The sequence below is a fragment of the Indicator indicator genome, chromosome 3 (assembly GCF_027791375.1).
Source record: "Indicator indicator isolate 239-I01 chromosome 3, UM_Iind_1.1, whole genome shotgun sequence".
Lineage (NCBI taxonomy): Eukaryota > Metazoa > Chordata > Aves > Piciformes > Indicatoridae > Indicator > Indicator indicator.
In genome coordinates this window covers 45,024,190-45,044,684 of record NC_072012.1, presented here as the reverse complement: position 1 = coordinate 45,044,684, position 20,495 = coordinate 45,024,190, and the positions used below count along the sequence as shown (strand labels likewise).

The 20,495-nt window shown below is 43.5% G+C and overlaps 1 protein-coding gene across 1 annotated transcript in view; it reads right to left on the bottom strand.

The window, feature by feature from the left end:
- VWF (von Willebrand factor) overlaps positions 1–20,495 on the bottom strand; it is a 160,032-nt gene that overhangs the window by 12,291 nt on the left and 127,246 nt on the right. The window contains exons 38-45 of the mRNA XM_054399900.1: positions 17,291–17,393; positions 16,245–16,319; positions 15,577–15,681; positions 14,901–15,106; positions 12,014–12,163; positions 10,002–10,112; positions 7,380–7,563; positions 5,893–5,933 (exon numbers count right to left, since the gene is read on the bottom strand). Of these exons, the coding sequence (XP_054255875.1) occupies positions 5,893–5,933; positions 7,380–7,563; positions 10,002–10,112; positions 12,014–12,163; positions 14,901–15,106; positions 15,577–15,681; positions 16,245–16,319; positions 17,291–17,393 (975 nt within the window). The remainder of the gene's footprint in view (positions 1–5,892; positions 5,934–7,379; positions 7,564–10,001; positions 10,113–12,013; positions 12,164–14,900; positions 15,107–15,576; positions 15,682–16,244; positions 16,320–17,290; positions 17,394–20,495) is intronic.

The following is a 20,495-nucleotide window of genomic DNA, read 5'->3' as shown; positions in this document are numbered from 1 at the left end:
AAGAAAGAAAGAAAGAAAGAAAGAAGGAAAGAGAAAGAAAGAAAGAATGTCTAAGTGCTTCGAATTGAGAAAGAAGAAAGAAAAACTATCAGAAACAGAATTACTGAATGAAGAACTGCGCTGGTCCACAGTTACAAGCAAATCAGTGGCTGAGCTGGCACAAAATTTAAGCTCTTCCTTTTCAAAGCAAGCACTTAAAATGTAGAGAAAAATATCAAACTCTGAAATAGGAAACAAAAGGTTGTGGAGTTAGCAATCAGATTCCTAGCAGTGAAAGGAATTCCAGGTGCAAATTCTTTCTGCTTCTTCAGTGCACAGCCTTTCATTTCAAACCCAAAACAGGAAATCATCCTGGGTGAAGGGACAAAATGGAAAGAGGCCACTCAAGATTTTCACAAAGAAGTTCTAAAACCTAATAAATGAGGGAATCAGACGTTGACTGTTCCTAGATTATAAGAGCTTTGAATTGTGCTTCAAAAGTCAAGGAAGTATCACTGTTGAGTTCATTTGGAACTAGAATTTCCCATGCTACATACTGTCCATACCTTCTTTTTTTTTCTTGTTCCACACTATTAAATATAGAACAAATGGAGCAAAGCTAAGAAGCTGGCCAGAGTGACAGCCAATACTCCAACATCTACACTGAAGGACAAATGTTTAAGATAAAAGAATTTTAACTACATTCTTGCTCTGCACCCCAGTACAACAAAGGTCCTAAGGCCTACAGCAGTTTTCTCTGAAAGCACCAGAAATAGAATTTTTTTTTCATGTTTTGTAGGAATCTAGAAACAAAGATCCTCCATATGCAATAGGATGGAAGTAGTAATAGCAAAGGGGAGATGCTTGTCTTCTAACAACTTGGCTTGAGACCTCATCATGGGACTCTTCAGATTTCTTAGTTTAGACTTCTGTAGTTAATATCAGGTTGTCAATCTGGAGGATTAAAAGACCTCAATGGATGCAGGCATGAGGACACATACATAACATTTTCCTATAGGAGAGGGATGGATATCAAAGGTAGTGTGAAACTCCTGACTTCTTGTTTAGTCTCAGCACTGGAATGAATTCAGACATCAGAGTTCTAGTACAGAGCACATGGCCTCACAGGGGCATTTAATTCACACTCACCAGTGCTGCTCTACACATACAGCTGCATGAACACACATAAAGCTTTGCAAATCTGGGAGATGTCCTCATGACATTGACCAGTTGCAAAGTACGTTTGGGTTTGGTCTGCTTGCTACCACAATCATACTCAATTCAGGCCCTCTAGAAGTAAAGAGTTACCACAGCATGCCTTGGGAGCTCTAGGCTTTCACATTATGAAGAAAGGGTTTAAGAGAGCACAACTGACAGTGCAGTTGATATACTCCTTGGATCTTCTAGGAGGTTGTGGCAGTTTTAGGCTGCACCTAGAAAATTTTCCACAGATCTTGAGCAAAATGTGGGAGATTGTAAATAAATTCCCATTGGATGTAAAAAGGAAAATAATGATAAGGTCTAAATCCCATTGGACTGAAAACCAACATAAAGTTAGTTTGGTAACCTAACTCTTTTCAGTTCCTTCACTCTGGCAGATACTACCTGGTGCTTCTGCAGGCTTGCTGACTTTATCTGTGTTCCTTTGGTGTGGTTAAGTACTAAGAGTTACTCTCTTCTCTGCCATCTTTTACCTTGTACAGGGGGAAAGGGAGCAGGGAGGTAGAACCTGTTGGCAGCCCCCTGGTTTTGTCCAGGGGGGTTCTTGTGCTGTTTATAAATTGTAAATAGATGCAAACAATGTATATTTTGTACATATTCATTGCATTCCCTATTTCTAGATTGCAGTTTTGCTTGTAAATACAGCTTCATTTGCTTTCAGCTGAGCTGATCTGGCAGTTTTATGTTGGGGGGTAATTTCAACCCACCACAGAGTTCTAACATGCCAATTAAATACAAGAAAGTTAAAGCTGAGTTGATTGTGAAATCATTCTCATGAGCAGGAGCATAGGACCTGATGGAGACATGTTAAAGTTAACTCATATAGAAGTGCCTTGAACTTTTAGAGGAAGGTCTTACCTTGATCCACCTTAGTTCTGTGGCATTATTTAATGTATTTAGGTATCAGCATGCAAATGGCTTTAACAATGGCTTTATGTGAACAGACATTGCTTAGCATGACAGAACTGCAAGAAGCAATGGGTTGATAGAGTTTTGGGGTTTTTTTTCCCTTTATATAATACACCTATGGTGTGTTTTCTTGGCTAGCTTAGAATGAAAAGCCAACATCTGCTACCCCAGAGTTAATCTCAGTGCAACCAAAAGAACCTGCATAAAGCCCAAATCTACTCAGACATCCTTCAAAAAATGCCACTCAGTAAAAGCCTGGGAAAACAGATGAGTGATACAGATAATCCTTTTGGTAAATACAGCCACCTGCTTGCAAGGCTGCAGTTAAAGCCCACAGCATTGTTAGGAACAGTGGAGTGAATGCAACACACCAAATTACTGGAATATAATATTGGTAACCAGATACAGGGCAAAAAAAAAAAAAAACCAAAAAATCAAGGGATTAAGGACACAGTCGGTTAACAGAACTGCAGTAAAAGACTCAAAACTTGGAACCACTCAGTGAATGAGTTAACAGAGCAAAGTTTTCCCTTGGTATAAAATGAAACTTGAAACTTAATCTTAAAGGACCCAGAAGAAAGGTTTTGAAATCCAGGAAGTATAAATTTCTGGGAGCACCACATCTTCCTTCCTGACCAGAGCTCTGGAACAGTCATTGAAGTAGAGAATAGCATGAGACAAAAGCTGCAGCAAGGCCAGCTGCTCAAAAGCTCTCAGACATGTAGGTAATTGACTTATAATACATCATTAAGTGAAGCTGGTTTAATTGAAAAGTTCATTCATTTCATATGAAATCTAATTTAGGGTGGGGTTTTTATTATTTTAGGAGAAAAGGGAGAAAAGAAAGAGGGAAGGGAAGAGGGGAAGAAGGAGGGGAGAAAAGAAAGAGACAAAAGAAGGAGGGGAGGAAAGAAAGAGGGGAGGAAGGAAAGAGGGGAGGAAAGAAGGAGAGGAGGAAAGAAGGAGGGGAAGAAAGCAAGAAGGGAGGAAAGAAGGAGGGGAGGAAAGAATGAGGGGAGGAAGGAAGGAGGGGAAGAAGGAAGGAGGGGAGAAGAGAAAGAGGGGAGGAAAGAAGCAGGGGAAGAAAGAAGGAGGGGAAGAAAGAAGGAGGGGAGGAAAGAAGGAGGGGAGAAAGAAGGAAGGGAGGAAGGAAGGAGGGGAAGAAGGAAGGAGGGGAGGAGAGAAAGAGAGGAGGAAGGAAGGAGGGGAGGAGAGAAAGAGAGGAGGAAAGAAGGAGGGGAGGAAAGAAGGAGGGGAAGAAAGAAAGAGGGGAGGAAAGAAAGCAAGAAGGAAGGCAAGAAGGAAGGCAGGTTATTTGGTTGAGAAATCTTCCAAGATTATATCACAACCCAAATTTCACACTCTCCATCCTCTGAGAAAATATTTTGGTGACTGCATTGCTGAATGCTAACTTCAGTAATGTTTGACATTTGTGACAGCAAGAGCACAGAAGCAGTGTGATAGCTGGGGCCTGACTACCCCCTCCCAATCCTGCACAGGCTGTGTTTTGATAAAATGACAGGAAGAACAAGAATACATCCCCCAAAGCTGTGTTAGAAGAATAAAAACATAAATTAAAGAGAGCATTTCTATATAGGCAGAGAAGAATTAAGAGCTATTAAAACTGTAGCTTTGTGGCAGCTGAAACACTTTATGAATTCATTCTCTAAAAGGGACTTTTTATTTTCTATATTATACAAATGGTAATATTTTAGCTTTCAAAATATAGACACTGCAGGGTGACATTTAGTGTCCAAATATGATTATGCTTCATTTTAAAGTAGTTCAAAATAATTTAAAACAATTGGAAAAATAGAAAAAAGGATTTACTTGGCAGATCAGGTTGGATAAAAAGTCATTCATGAAAGGAGAGAATGCTGGAAAGAGCTTTTTGCAACATAAAATGTTTGTATGCATGTCCTCTCAAGCAGGAGGTGGCAGGAGTTAGCAGCCACTATACTCCATGACATGCTCTACAAGTATGGTCTCTGTCACAGAATTGTCAGGTTTGGAAGGGATCTCAAGGATCATCCAGTTCCAACCCCCCTGACAGGGGCTGGGACACCTCACACTACATCAGGTTGCTCAGAGCCACAGCCAGCCTGGCCTTCAAAACCTCCAGGGATGAGGCTTCCACCACCTCCCTGGGCAACCTGTTCCAGTGTCTCACCACCCTCATGGGGAAAAATTTCTTCCTAACATCCAATCTAAATCTCCTCTCCTCTAGCTTGGCTCCATTCCCCCTAGTCCTATCCCTACCTGACATCCTAAAAAGTCCCTCCCCAGCTTTCTTGTAGCCCCCTTCAGATACTGGAAGGTCACAATAAGGTCACCTCAAAGCCTTATCTTCTCTGAACTGAACAACCCCAACTCTCTCAGTCTGTCCTCAGACGAGAGGAGCTCCAGCCCTCTGATCATCCTTGTGGCCCTTCTCTGGACATGTTCCAGCACCTCCAGATTTTTCTTGTAATAGGGGCTCCAGAACTGGACACAGTACTCCAGGTGGGGTCTCACCAGAGCAGTGCAGATGGGGAGAATCACCTCCCTCAACCTGCTGGCCACACTTCTCTTGCTGCAGCCCAGGATACAGTTGGCTTTCAAATGCCACAACTAATTTTGACAACATCCATCAGAGGAATAAAAAAGAAAGCAGATCATTTAAGATTTTACCACTCTGAAACCCGTTCTCTCAGTGTCCTGACAGAGAAAGCCAGAGTTATTCCTTGGATTTCATTTTACAGGGAAGAAATCTCCACATACAATGATAGATACTTGATGACAGGTCTTTAGCTGTATGAGACTGATAAACCTATGCTTATCAGCTATTAAAAAGAAAAGAACAAATATATCAAACCCAGAATAGATGGAGAAAGGTTCCCTCTGCCATAACTCCAAGTCCAAAGAGACTTGGGTGAAGTTGCCTGTCAAAGAAATGAAGAAGCCATAGATTGACAAGGCAGGGATACATAGGTTAAAAGTTAGGTTAAATGACTAAAGAGGACCTCTTTCCCTGGGGGATGGTGAGAATATTTAGAGCAATTTGACACCAGAGGTGCTGCCAGAATATGGATTTAGGGAAACAATGGACAATTGACAGAGCTCTCCAAAGATGAATTCGACATAAATGAGATCAGATGCTTAACTCCCATCACTCCCACTGCCGTGGGCTGGGTTAAACATGTCTTAATCTATCCATTAAATATGCACTTGAGGAAAGCATTTCCTCTGAGGGCATATCAGCAAGGATCTTGAAAGGGGACAGAGGTCAAATAGTGAGGAAGCTCAGCTTTCCTGTTCCTGTTAATAGCCAAGGAGGGATACCCCTGCTTCTACACAGGTGGAGCAAGACTCTCCATCCATTTTTTAATCTGCTTTATCCTCTAGGAAGAACAGGGGAATTTTTTTGCTTCCCTGAAGTGGGCAAGGATCATTTCTGAGATTATCCCTCACAGATAGTTTCCTGCCTTTTTGGTAGCCTCTAAATCATTACACAACACAGATTACCACAGTTCCTAAGCATTTTTATCAAGCATCCTTTCAAGATAAGGAAACATTTCTGTCCTCATTTTACAGAGATACTCAATGTCATGCAGGAAGACTGCAGCAGGGTCATGAACTGTGCCCCTTGTCACTGCTTCTGCCTCAAAGGCTCCCTTGATGTGATTCTGAACAAAGCTGCCCTGCATGCTTATGTGTATTCTGGCAAGCTTGTGGTCTTCAAAAGCTCATTCATGTATCTCAAATGTCTTACCATCACAGCAAATAAAAGGAAAGAAGTCTTACCCCAATAACAGTGCCATTCAAAGGACATCCATTGAGAGGGACTGAAAAAAAGAAGGTAATATTCCATTTAACACTGCCATGACATTACCAAGCTTTAATAAACTATAGAAATGGGGGGGGTTAGTTACTAGAGTTCCAACTGAAGCTATTTAGATCCCGTTTCACTGAAAAGAGGCATAAATGAGCCCTGTTAAATTGTACCTCAAAATTTTTGAGAGCTGTCCTTAAGTCTACCTCCAAATATCCTTGCTGAGCTACTTTTTAACAGTAATTTTCACATCCAGTTCAAGCCTGGCACTCTCAGAAGAGGCACTCAGGTTTTCTGCAAGATACAGTCTTTATTTCCCCTCTTCCTCCCACTCCTAGCTCCTCATCTTTTGGTTGCATGTATACCTGTGAATTAAACATGACTGAAAGTCTGCCCAGACTGAGGCCAATTAGCCAAATCTTCTGATCTGGACTTTTGACCCAAATTTGTGCTAGGAAAAGGCCAGAGTCACAAATGCTCAGAGATGTACAGAAGACAGTGTGGCTGCATGCAAACTCCCTGTTCAGAGAATCATGGAATCATAGAATCATAAAATCACAGAATGCTTTGGTTTGGAAGGGACCTCCAAAGGTCATCTAGTCCAACCCCCCTGCATTCAGCAGGGACAACTTCCACTAGATCAGGTTGCTCAAAGCCTTGACCAGCCTCACCTTGAATATCTCCAGGGATGGGGCCACAACTGCCTCCTTGGGCAACCTGTTGCAGTGTTCCACCACCCTCATGCTAAAGAACTTGTTCCTAACATTCAATCTAAATCTGACCTTCTCTAATTTCAGACCTTTTCCCCTCGTCCTATCACTGCAGGCCTTTGCAAACAGTCCCTCTGCAGCCTTCTGGTATACCAGTTTGGGAAGTTCACACAGTCTCACAGTATATCAGAGGGACCTCAAAAGATCATCAGGTCCAACCCCCCTGCCAGAGCAGGGTCACTTAGGGTAGTCTGCACAGGAATGCATCCAGGTGGGGTTGGAAAGTCTCCAGAGAAGGAGACTCCACAACCCCTCTGGGCAGCCTGTTCCAGTGCTCTGTCACCCTCACTGGAAAGAAGTTTCTCCTCATGTTGAGGTGAAATCTTCTATGTTCTAGTTTGAACCTATTGTTCCTTGTCTTATCACTGTGCACCACCCACAAGAGCCTGGCCCCCTCCACTTGACACCCACCCCTCAGCTATTGATAGACATTGATCAGATCCCCTCTCAGTCTTCTCTTCTCAAGATTAAATAGCCCCAGCTTCAACAGTAAGCAGTTCAAGAGGAGACAGTTGGAACTGGCAAGAGTTGGAAAGAGAAAATAAGAGCAGCAGGAGTTATGTACTCAATGTCAAAATTACAGAGGAGAGCCTCAAGGCAGTGCTGTACGTGGCTCATGTGCACGTTTGAAACTGCTGTTGAGAACCAGGAGCTGATCCATTCTGCACTGGTCATACACAAAAGCTTACCACATCTGCAGGAAGGGCAGCAGTCTATCACTTGGTCACAACGTAGCTCAGTTCCCTCTGGACAGTCAGGAACATCCATCTGAGAGCAAGAAAGATTCTTCTGCTGCACGAAGACCTCGTTGTTCACCCGGACACACTCATTGATGACACAAGGGTTGAAGGGGGATCTCCACTCCGTGCCAATCTGATGGGGAATTGTAAAATGGTCACATACAGGCAGTAGAATTTGTGCCACTGGAGAGAGGGAAAACCACCACAGCCAGCATGCTGGTTCGCTAAAAGAACGTTTGCTGCGTCAGGAGCAGGCTGTCAGTCAGCAGTGCTCCACAAATCCTTACTGTGGCAATCAGTTTATGGCATCACAGAATTGTCAGGGTTGGAAGGGACCTCAAGGATCATCCAGTTCCAACCCCCCTGACAGGGGCAGGGACACCTCACACTACATCAGGTTGTCCAGAGCCACATCCAGCCTGGCCTTAAAAACCTCCAGGGATGAGGCTTCCACCACCGCCCTGGGCAACCTGTTCCAGTGTCTCACCACCCTCATGGTGAAGAACTTCTTCCTAACATCCAATCTGAATCTCCCCTTCTCTAACTTGGATCTATTCCCCCTAGTCCTATCACTACCTGACATCCTAAAAAGTCCCTCAGTAGCTTTTCTATAGGACCCTTCAGATACTGGAAGGCCACAAGAAAGTCTCCTCAGAGCCTTCTCTTCTCCAGACTGAACAACCCCAATTCTCTCAGCCTGTCCTTACAGGAGAGGAGCTCCAGCCCTCTGATCATCCTCATGGCCCTTCTCTGGACATGCTCCAGCACCTCCAGATCCCTCCTGTAATAGGGGCTCCAGAACTGGATGGAGTACTCCAGGAGGGGTCTCACCAGAGCTTCTTGGTTGGTAGAGTGTAAGACTTACTGGAGCATCCTTAAAGTGAAAAATGAAGGGGCAGGTGAAATAAACTTTGAAGAAGAAAAGGCACTACTAACTACATTTAAATGTGTAGAATCATAGAATGGTCTGGGTTGAAAAGAAACTCCAGTGGTCATCCAGTCCAACCCCCCTGTATTCAGCAGGGACATCCTCCACTAGATCAGGTTGCTCAGAGTCTTGTCAAGCCTGACCTTGAAATCTCCATGGATGGAGCCTCAACTACCTCCCTGGGCAACCTGTTGCAGTGTCCCACCCGCTTCATGCTAAAGAACTTGTTCCTAACATTACATCTAAATCTCCTCTTCTCTAGTTTGAAGCCATTGCCCCTCGTCCTATCACTACAGGCTTTTGGAAACAGTCTCTCTCCAATCCTCCCTGTAGGCACACTTCAGGTACTGGAGGGTCATTATTAGGTCTGCCTGGAGACTCCTCTTCTCCAGGCTGAACACCCCCAGCTCCCTCAGCCTGTCCTCAGAGCAGAGCAGCTCCAGCCCCCTGATTGTTTTCATGGCCCTTCTCTGGACCTGCTCCATCAAGTTCCTGTCCTTCCTCGGTCAAGTTTGTCCTCTTTCTGCTGGAACCTCTGCTGGAACTAGAGCTGTAATCAGCTCTAATAAGACCAAAAAAAAAAAAAGGCTTTGACAGTAGATTTAGACAAAAAAAAAAATTTGAAAATGTAAATGGACCAGATCCTGTTGACAGTCCTACTGATTATCATCCCCCATGGGTCAGACAAAGTGGGAACTTTAACAAAAATCCCCACAGGTCAAAAAGATGCTGTCACAGTTCAGAGCTGCCAGGAGCTGAGCACTGCTTTGAAGCTGCATGCCTCCACTGTTAACACTTTGAATACACTCCAGTAAAAAATCAGTTCCCCAAATCCATTAAGTTAAAACACCTTGGCCCTGAAAGCTAGGGAAAACTTTTCTGTTATGTCAGATCCTTATTTGCTAATGGCAAAAGAGTTTAAAGAGGATATAGCAAGAAAGAGACAGCAGAGTATATTACTCCATTAGGACAACAGAAATCTGTAAGACACAGTGGGATAGCAAAACAGGCCTCTGAAGCCTTGTGTTCTGAAGCAGAGAAGAATACTAATCCACATTAAGAAATGTCCTTGGTGAGGCTCCACCTGGAATATTGCATCCAGTTCTGGGCTCCCCAGTTCAAGAGGGACAGTGATCTACTGGAGAGGGTCCAACAGAGGGCTACAAGGGTGCTGAAGGGACTGGAGCACTGCCTGATGAGGAATGGCTGAGAGACCTGGGGCTGTTTAGTCTGGAGAGAAGACTGAGAGGTTGTGGAGTCTCCTTCTCTGGAGACTTTCAAGACCCATCTGGATGTGTTGCTGTGTGACCTGTGCTAGATTCTATGGTCCTGCTCTGGCTGGGGGGGTTGACCTGAAGATTCCTGAAGGTCCCTTCCAACCCCTAACATCCTCTGATCCCAGGATCAATTGTGAAATTACTAATACTACCCAAAAATACTTCTTCCTTGGAGCCTGAAAAGAGGCAGGAACTGTGACTTGTTACAACCAAGTCACACACACACCCAAAACCCCATTATTTTTCAGTGCAGCTTGATGTATAGAAGAAATAGCTCCTGTCTTCTTCACCTCCTTCCATGGAATACAAAATAGTTGCAGAGCACTTTTGATGGAAATGGAAGTGTCCACACCACTGCTGCCTCACCTCATGCAAATGAGAATCTGCATCACCCCGAGACCAGAACAGCTGCTCCTCACAGGCAGTCTTCTGGCATCTCCCACAACACTCTCCCTCTTGGACTGTGTACTTGTAACCCTGCAGGAGAAAAGAAAGCAACTCACTGATCCAGAAATAAGGAACAAATGAGGAGCTCAGCATTCTGTTGAAGGGTTAACACACCATGTCAAAAGCCATGAATTAAAATGCACACAACATTAAGAGTGATAAAATGAGCAAAACCCAGTAGGAGGCATGAGAATCCACTTGAAATGCTGGAAACAAAATCTTCAGTCTTCCTGAAGCCTTCTCTTCTCCAGGCTGAATAACCAAGAGGAATGCCAAGAATAACCAGGTGAATGTCAAGAGGATGAAGCCAGGCTCTGCTGGGTGATGCCCAATGACAGGACAAGGGGCAATGGGTGAAAGCTGAGGCATAGAAAGTTCCATGTGAACACGAGGAAGAATTTTTTCCCATGAGAGTGACAGAACACTGGAACAGGCTGCCCAGGGGGTTGTGGAGTCTCCCTCTCTGTAGGCATTCAAGACCTGCCTGGGTGTGTTCCTGTGTGACCTGCTCTACGTGATCCTGCTCTGGCAGAAGGGTTGGACTGGGTGATCTTTCCAGGTCCCTTCCAACCCCTAATATTCTGTGATTCTGTGATTTTCTGTGAGGCAATCTCAAAGAAGTCATTTCTGAAGCTCCAGCAATGAGGCACCTCTCCTCCTTGTGGCACATGCAACGATTGCAGCTTGCTTTCTAAAGAACGTTAAAATGTTGACACACGTAGAAGAGGACAGAAGAGGACTGTGACAAAGAATGAAGCAAACTCAGACCTGGTTTGCAAGTGAGATGTCTGTATTTGGCGTTGACCTCCTCAGAGAGCTTTGGGATGGGTTCATTTCAATGCAACATCCACTCTCTTCCCTTAACATGTCTTGACACAAGATACCAGCTAAGCACAATTTTGTCACAGAATCATAGAATGGTTTGGGTTGGAAGGGACCTCCAAAGGTCATCTCATCTGACTTCCCTGCAGTCAGCAGGAACATCCTCATAATTCCTTTGAGGTCTTCCAAAAGCAGAGCACATAATTTTGTAGCCTGGAGTAGAAGTCAGAGTACCATAAAGGCCACAGCATGTAGTGTTATTATTGCTATGGTAGGCAGAGCTGAGCTATGGACAGGTCTGGAATGTTCTCTTCAGAAAGTGAAGTTCAGTTAAATCAGTCATTTGAAATTGAACTTCAGTCATCATGAACATGTCCAGAGAAGGGCAATGAGGTTCATGAAGGGTCTAGAGCTCATGACATATGAAGAGCAGCTGAGGGAGCTGGGATGGTTCAGACTGGAGAAGCGGAGACTGTGGGGAGACGTCATTGCTGTCTACAGTTACCTGAGAGGAGGCTGGAGTGAGAAGGGGGCAGCCCTTTCTGCTTGGTGGCAAGCAATAGGAACAGAAGAAAGGGTTTTAAGCTGCACCAGGAGAGGTTCAGGCTGGATATTAGGAGATATTTCTTCACTGAAAGGGTTCTCAAACATTGGAATGGTCTGCCCAGGGCAGTGGTGGAGTCACCATCCCTGGGGGTATTCAAGCACTGTGTGGACCTGGTGCTTAGGGACATGCTTCAGTGTTCACCCTTCAGTGCTGGGTCAAAGATTGGACTGGATGATCTTGGAGGTCTCTGCCAACCAGATATATTCTGTGATTCTGTGAGCACTCATTGTGCAAGTGGTGTAAATGACAGACACTTCAGGATGCAGCTCTCCTTTTATTGCAGTATAAAAGTGACTTGTCGTGGATTTCCTTGGCAGTAAAATAAAATCAATTATGCTCAGGCACTCTTAAGGCTCAATTCCCAAGCTCATTCCTTGCTACAACACTCATTTTCTCTTTGTTGTTTTTTTTTTTTTTTATGGTTTGTCTAAACAGGTTTGAAATCATTCCAGACAGCCATCAGGACTCTGCTGGCTAAGGCACTGGTTTGTACGTTACTCACCCGAGAGCAGAACGTGTTGCATGCTTTGTCATGACACTCCATCACCTGAAGTCCTGTAACATCATCCCTCACATCAGTGCAAGAGCACTCCCTGCAACCATCTTCCCAGGTTGTCCTGATGGGGTAGACGATGTTGTTGTGCACACACACCTACAGAACACAACAATTAACACAGGAAATCGCACACTGCTGGCTCCAGAAGGCAGCTTTTGAAAATATGAATCCCACCATAACTTTATGGAATATTTTGAAGCTAGGAGAAATGCTACAGGGTCTTAAAATTGTGGACACTCTGTTAAAGGAAAGAGAAAGGGTGAAATTCTGAAATTGTGCAGGGGAGGTTTAGGTTGGAAATTACAAAAAATTTCTTTGTGCAAGGGAGGTTTAGGTTGGAAATTACAAAAAATTTCTTTGCTGCATGAGTGGTCAGGGATTGGAACAGGCTGCCCAGGAAGGTGGTGGAGTCACCATCCCTGAAGGTGTTCAAGAAGTGTGTGGACATGGGACTGTGGGACATGGTTTAATGGTCTTGATGGTGTTAGGTTGTTGGACCTGCTGATCTTGGAAGTCTTTTCCAACCAAAACAGTTCTGTAACTTTTATCTTCAGCCCATGGAATTGCCCAGGGTCTGAGTCAGTTTCTCTGTGACCCAATATTTCCAGATAAGAAACAGGGAGTCCTGTAGAAGGAGCCATTAAAGGAAAACTTCTTCCAGCTAAATCAGCTGAGCTGAAAAGGTCCTAACTGGAGCTACCAGCATTCATTCCCTTGTATGCTTAGGCCATCATAGCTACCCCAAAAGTCATTTCATCTCTTCTGTTGCACTTTGAGTGAATTTTACACCATGGGATTAAAGAGCTGAACATCATTTATTGTTATAGATGTAGCAAGTAAGCCACAGAGACATCAAAAGACTTGTGCAAGATCATGAACTACTTAGAAAATAAAGGCTAGATCTCCTGAGCTGCAGAAGAGTGCAACCCTCTATTAAGCTGTTAGGCAAGGCTGCTTGAATGAAAAGTTACATTGCCCTGCAACTTCTCCTTTCTGAAAGGTCAACCTGATATAAAAACTTACCAAAAGGTTGGCAAAATAAGTCAAAAATACATCCTGATGAAGCTTTACCAAAGGCAGGTGAATATCTAGTGGTAATATAGTTCATATAAACCACAATGCCTCCTCAGGCAGAGGTAAAGAGTCATCAATGAGCACATGAAGTTAGATCCAAGGTGTCATAAATCTAAAGTTAGCAAAGGACTGAGAGATTATATAGTAACTCTGCTGACTCAAAGCATGTACTTCTGTGTGCCAGAAACAAATTAAAAACTTTTAAAGTACCACTGAAATTACTCAGACTTCAACAACCTTGAAATTTCAAATGGGTTTGGCTTTATATATGTTTACTTTTATATCTTTCTATCTCTATCTATCTATGTATCTATCCATCCTCCCTACCTATGTATCTGAATCTGTATCTCTATCTAAATATATATATAAAAATATAAATATATATAAATAATATAAAAATATATAAAAATACAATTTTATATATAAGTCCATATATCATATAATTTCATTATATAATATATGTGTAATATAATTTTTATATATAAAAATATACTTTTTAATATATATTTATAATACATATTATATATAAAATATTAGATGTAAAATATATTATATATAATCCAGTTCAAGAGGGACAGAGAACTGCTGGAGAGAGTCCAAATGAGAACTACAAGGATGATTCTGGGACTTGAGCATCTCCCTTATGAAGAGAGACTGAGAGCCCTGGGGCTGTTTAGTCTGGAGAAGAGAAGACTGAGAGGGGATCTGATCAATGTCTATCAATATCTGAGGGGTGGGTGTCAAGTGGAGGGGGCCAGGCTCTTCTGGGTGGTGCACAGTGATAAGAGAAGGAACAACGAGTTCAAACTTGAACATAGAAGATTTCAGCTCAACATGAGGAGAAACTTCCTTCCAGTGAGGGTGACAGAGCACTGGAACAGGCTGCCCAGGGGGTTGTGGAGTCTCCTTCTCTGGATGCATTCCTGTGCAGACTACCCTAAGTGATCCTGCTCTGGCAGGGGTGGTTGGACTCAATGATATCCTGAAGTCCCTTCCAACCTCTAACATACTGTGATACTGTGATATAATATAGCTACTGAAATATTTTATAGATATTATAGATGTTATGCATATATCATATATATATATATTATGCATAACATCTATAAACATATATTCATATCTTTTAGTTATAAAATATTTTTATATTTTTATATATTATGCATAACATCTATAAATATATTTCAATATCTTTTAGTGATGAATTATTTTTTATTTATTTTATATATATGTATTTAAATTATTTATATGTATATAAATATATTTAATTATTTTTTTAATATATATAAATCTGATTATCTCAAAATCTGGTTTGATTTTGTTAGAATAAATGCCTGTGAGCAAAGAAGCAATGGTGTGATGCAACAGTGTATTTCTCTCAGACAGCTCAAATTAAAAATACCCCTGGCTTCAGTATCCAGTAGTCTCATTGTAGGGGGGCCTCAATACCTACTGACTTTGGTGCTGTCACCTCATGTGACTCTCAAGCTGTGCCAGGGGAGGTATAGGCTGGATGTTAGGAGGAAGTTCTTCACAGAGAGAGATTGCCCATTGGAATGGGCTGCCCAGGGAGGTGGTGGAGTCGCCATCTCTGGAGATGTTCAAGAGAAGACTGAATGAGGCACTTGGTGCCATGGTCTAGTTGATTGGATAGGGCTGGGTGATAGGTTGGACTGGGTGAGCTTGGAGGTCTCTTCCAACCTGGTTGATTCTATGATTCTATGTATGAAAGATGGAAATGACACTTCATGCCTCTTACCCTGCCTGGAATGCAGGTGGTAGACACACAGCCACAGTCGTTGGTGAGAGATCTGGAGAGGTATCCCAGAGGGCAGGTCAGGGTTGAGTTTGTGCAGTTGCAGGTGCACTCATAGTTGTCACAGCACTCAGTCTTCTTGACAGTCAGCTCTCGATGAGGTGGGCAGGAAGGTCTCTGAACTGTGCTGCACGCTTCTCTGTTACATGCTGGGAAGAAAAGGTACATGATGCTGTGGAGTGCTGTGAGTGACCAAGACAGCAGCACTGCTGCACCAAGCCTGCTACTGCAGGCCGTTAGAAATCTGTTTAGAGACTTAGAAGTAACACAGAAATGAAAGACCTTGGTCAAAGATTGTGCTGCAGGGTCAGGAAAAGATTTCTACTTTGCCAAAAAAACATTCTTGTCTCTTATACAAAGATTTGTGAAGTAAGCAAAGAAGACTGAGCACAAGCGGCCAACAGCAAAGTGTTTCTCTGCCTTGCTTCAGAAGTGCACTCAGAAAATTGCCAACAATATCCTTCTTCCAAGTCTGTGAAGCCATTAAATGTCAATTGGCTCCAAAATCAAACCTTTCAGAGTGATAAAGTAATGGCTAATGGAAGGTGTCAGTGTTACTCAGATGCAATGTTCCAGTGCTACTCCCTGCTGGAAAAAAAAAAAAATAAAGATACCTTACCACATGTATAATTTGGTCTGCATTCTCCAGGGTTGGTTAGAGCCAGCTGCAGGCCAAACTCACAGGCAGGGACAGGAGGCAAATCACAGGAAACCAGATCACAGACTGAGAAGGGAGAAATTGAGAAAGTGTTTAAGATCACACTTGAGTAATTAGTCCTCCATAAAAGATACACACAAAGAGACATCCCCATTACACTTTTCTTCCCTACACTCAATTGCTATCCTATAATAGGAAGTAAAAGAGTTCAGCAGGTCAGAATTTGTTTTCAAAATAGCTTAAGAGAACAGTTGGGTTGTAAGGGGTTGGTTATAAGGGTTAAGGTTCTGATGTTGTATATAAGGTGTGAGTAGAGACCAAAAATAGATACTAGGGGGAAAACAAAGAAACATTCTGATTTCATTTAGATAAAAGCAAATAGCTCAACTTCTTTCCTCATCTCTTATGGGAAGAGGAACAAATTTAAGATGGACTTAGATAGACTCACAGAATGGTTTGGGTTGGAAGGGACCTCCAGAGGTCATCTATTCCAACCCCTTGTTTTACACAACTGCACAGTGATTCAGTGCTTTCAAAAAAAGAAATGCTGCATTAAATTAAAAAGGGGCTTGTAAATCATCTGGTAAAAATATGGACCAAGAAGATTCCAGTAGCTTATGAGAACTTACCACATTCAAACTCAGGGCAGCACTGGCTGCTGTCCCTGCGCAGACGAGGGACTTCACAGGGACCACACTGAACAGCTGGAAGAAAACATCCACAAAACAAGTTTGGATAATCATAGAACCAGAGAATCATTGAGGCTGCAGAAGACCTTTAAGATTGAGACCAATCATAACCCAGCTACCATGACCACTAAAATGGATCCTGAAGCACCACATCTACAGCTTCTTGAACACCTCCAGGGATGGTGATTCCACCACCTCCCTGGGCAGCCTGTTCCAACCTCTCACCACTCTCTCACTAAAGAAGTTTTTCCTCATGTCCAACCTAAACCTTCCCTGGCACAACTCAAACCTATTTCTTCTCATCCTGTTCCTGGTTTCTTGGAAGACACCAACACCAGCCTCATTCCAGCCTCCTTCCACGCAGTTGAAGAGAGCAATAAGATCTCTCCTCAGCCTTCTCTTCTCCAGACTGGACGACCTCAACTCCCTCAGCCTCTCCTTGTATGATGCCCTCCAAACCCCTCCCCAGCCTCCTTGCTCTTCTCTGGACACCCTCCAGCCCCTCAATCCCTTTCCCATCCTGTGGCACCCAGAACTGAACCCAGCACTCAAGCTGTGGCCCCACCAGGTAGAAGTAAATGGGTACCATCACTGCCCTACTCCTGCTGTACACACTGAGTTTGGTACAGGCCAGGATGCCACTGGCCTTTTTTGCCACCTGGGCACACTGCTGGCTCATGTTCAGCTGTCTATCATCACCCCTAGATCCTTTTCCACCAGGCTGCTTTCCAGCCACTCTGCCCCAAACCTGAAGCATTGCTTGGGGTTTTTGTGACCAAAATGCAGGACCCAGCACTTGGCCTTGTTAAACCTCTTTCCATTGACATCAGTCCATGGATTTAACCTGTTCAGATCTCTCTGCAGAGTCTTCCTACCCTCGACCAGATGAGCACTGCCATTCAATGCAGTGTTGTCTGCACTAAAACTAGAAAACTAGGCAATGAAAACACCAATTCAAGTGTAACCATAGAGGAAAACCAATTTACATTTGGCAGCAGGGCAAGGCTGGACAGAGCAGTTGATTTTCTTGTTATCCAGACATGTGCAAATCTTGCAAGGCTCGTTGGCAGGAATCCACGTTTCCATGTGCTGCATGGACAAAGAAGCAACAAACCAACAAACCAGACTGTCAGAAAGAAATCAAATATTCTGGTCACTGCTGTGTTAGCAATGGGAGCAGGTGAGGGTGAGTAACATTAGCTGATAAAATTAGAAGCCTGTGCAGGTTGGATGCTCTGCTAACAGGCAGAACCTATGGGGGAACATAATTCTGAATTTACTGTCATGTACCAGCTTAGCAAAGGATGCAAAGAATGCAGGAATGAGGAACTGTTATTGCTGTAAGCACAAAAAATGCTCAGATGTCATAAATGTAATTGCAGGCTGTCATGAGTAACTGTGGACTCCTGCAACTGAACACCAGGGCTGGATATTCAGCAGTAATAAGGGGAAAAAAACCCCAGCATTCTGGGGAAATAAAGTAGCTGCTTTCCTAAAATAGTAATAAACACAAAAATAAGCAGTGTATATTTTTTATTAAGAATATGTGGGATACCCCATGAGGGTGGTGGAACGCTGGAACAGGTTGCCCAGGGGGCAATTTGAGGCCCCATCCCTGGAGATACTCAAAGTGAGGCTTGACAGAGCTCTGGGTAACCTGATCCAGTTGAGGATGCCCCTGCTGACTGCAGAGGGCATTGGATCAGATGACCTTTGGAGGTCCCTTCCAACCTAGACCATTCTATGATTCTCTGATTCTGTGTCATGGTTTGATTTCCCAGTGGGCCTGAAGCACTACAGCACACCCCAAATCTGAAACCATCCCTGGAGGTAAAATAAAAGCATATTGAGAAAGGGTTTCACTGTTTATCCACTGCTCCTTCTCTCCTGAGAGAGAGAAAGTGAAATGATTGATGTTAAAGAGCAATTATCACAGTATCACAGTGTATCAGAAATTGGAAGGGACCTCAAGAGATCATCAGGTCCAACCCCCCCTCCCTTTACCTGTAGAGAACTGCTCACAGACAAAATCTATGTGAATAAGGAGGTAAGAGTGAGAAGATGCACTGAGGGACAATGACATTAATTTTGCACAGTCTGTCCAGATTCTGGGGGACAATATGTAGTGTAGGTTAGAAGGACAAAAAGGGCAAAGGTGTCATCTGGAAAACTCTGGAGTGCTGTTTAAAAACAACAGTTTGCTGAGCCCTTTAGTAATAAGAAAGGAAGGGGATACCTAAGCATGCTGCCACCTGTACTCAGGGACATTTATGTGCCTGGAACCATCAGAGGAGTCTGAAAGGACGTTTTGCTTTCAGCATGGCAAAGATAAGACATCCCACATGCTAGGAACAAGTCAACCCAAGGTTTAACAAAGCTTAGGAACCAAATCTTGTAGAGGCAGTTAATCCATAGGCAATCTATTTCAGTCAAAGAAAGCTTGCATCAATGTATTGCTAGTAAAGAACATTATCTCAGGGCTTGGAAATAAAAAAACCAACAACTTCAGAGCCCTGTCAGAGCATTCCATGGCCTCAGGGTTACAATGTCCTGAGAAGGCAGCTGAGAAAGAATGCCTGCAATTGCAGGTGGTGTTGTGCAAAGCTTGTGGACATCTCAAGACACAGAGAATTACAGAAGTCTTCTCTAACATTTGCAGCAGTCTGATTTGCACACAGTACAATCAGGAGTCCCTTTCAAAGAATCACAAAATTCACCAGGTTGGAAAAGACCTCAGAGATCATCAAGCCCAACCTATCACCCAACACGACCTAATCAACTAAGCCATGGCACTAAGTGCCTCATCCAATCTGATTTGAAACACTTCCAGGGATGGTGACTCCACCACCTGCCTGGGCAGCACATTCCAATGGCCAATCTCTCTTGCTGTGAAGAATTTCTTCCTAGCATCCAGCCTAAACCTCCCCTGGTGCAGCTTGAGTTTGTGTCCCCTCGCTCTATTGCTGTTTGCCTGGGAGAAGAGACCAACCCCCACCTGGCTACAACCTCCCTTCAGGTAGTTGTAGAGAGCAACAAGGTCTCCCCTGAGCCTCCTCTTCTCCAGGCTATAGCAGAAGAAATGAGAAGAGCTAGCAGAGTTCTTGTAGAACTCTATATGGGCACTGGTACTGAAAATCCTGCAAGCCCAAGCACAGTCTGGGGTAGGAAGGCACAGAGCCATTTGCATTGCCTGTTGGAATGCTCACACAGCTAATCCTGGAAGGGTAGAGACACAAAAGGGCTGTGTGAGCTGATCCTGCCCTGCCCTCCACCTCCCCATCCACACAGCAGCTGCATCTAAGCCTTGCCACTGGGGTACAGACAAGAGGTTTTCAGAGTTCAAACCCCCACTAAGGGGCATGGGACAACTCACACCTTTTTAGAACTTCTGCAGATAGCACTGAAGAAGCTATCCCTGAGATGTGTGCTGAGTTTTTCTCCATGAGGGCTTGAAACAATTATTTAAATGGGAAAAAAAATGCAGATTGCATTGCCTGAGGATTCAGGGATTTAAGGCACACAGATCCTAGACTTTAATCTGCATTTTCAACAAGCATTTCATATAGGAGACATAAGACAATAACTAGAGTTGCCAGGGTCACTGACAGTTGTGCACAATTGATCTATGTATGGGGCAGTGATTATTTACGCTGCAAGTTATTTTCTCCTTCAAGAGAAATATGACTTTTTTTTTTTTCCTCTTCCTTTTATTGCAAAAAATTACTGGGTTGGGTTGTTTGTTTTTTTTCTCCCTTCCATTTTGCCAATTCAATAAGTACTACACAAATCCAATGGTACAGTACATAAAAGAAGATCTAAAACAGAAACACAAACCAGAAATCATGGCCATATGTATGGAGATACTGTAACCTCAAAATAAAAGTTAGTACAAGGTCCAAGTGCTGAGTTCTTCAGAAAACTTTAATCTCTGGTTACTAGAAATATCTCCTGGGGGGCATCAAGAAAAATGTGTCCAGCAAGTCTACAGAGGTTCTTCTCCCCCTCTACTCTACCCTGGTGAGACCACACCTGCAATCCTGTGTCCAGTTTGGGGCTCCCCAGTTCAAGAGAGACAGAGACCTGCTGGAGAGAATCCAACAGAGGGCCACGAGGATGGTTAGGGGACTTCAGCATCTCCCTGTGAAGAGAGACTGAGAGCCCTGGGGCTGTTTAGTCTGGAGAAGAGAAGAC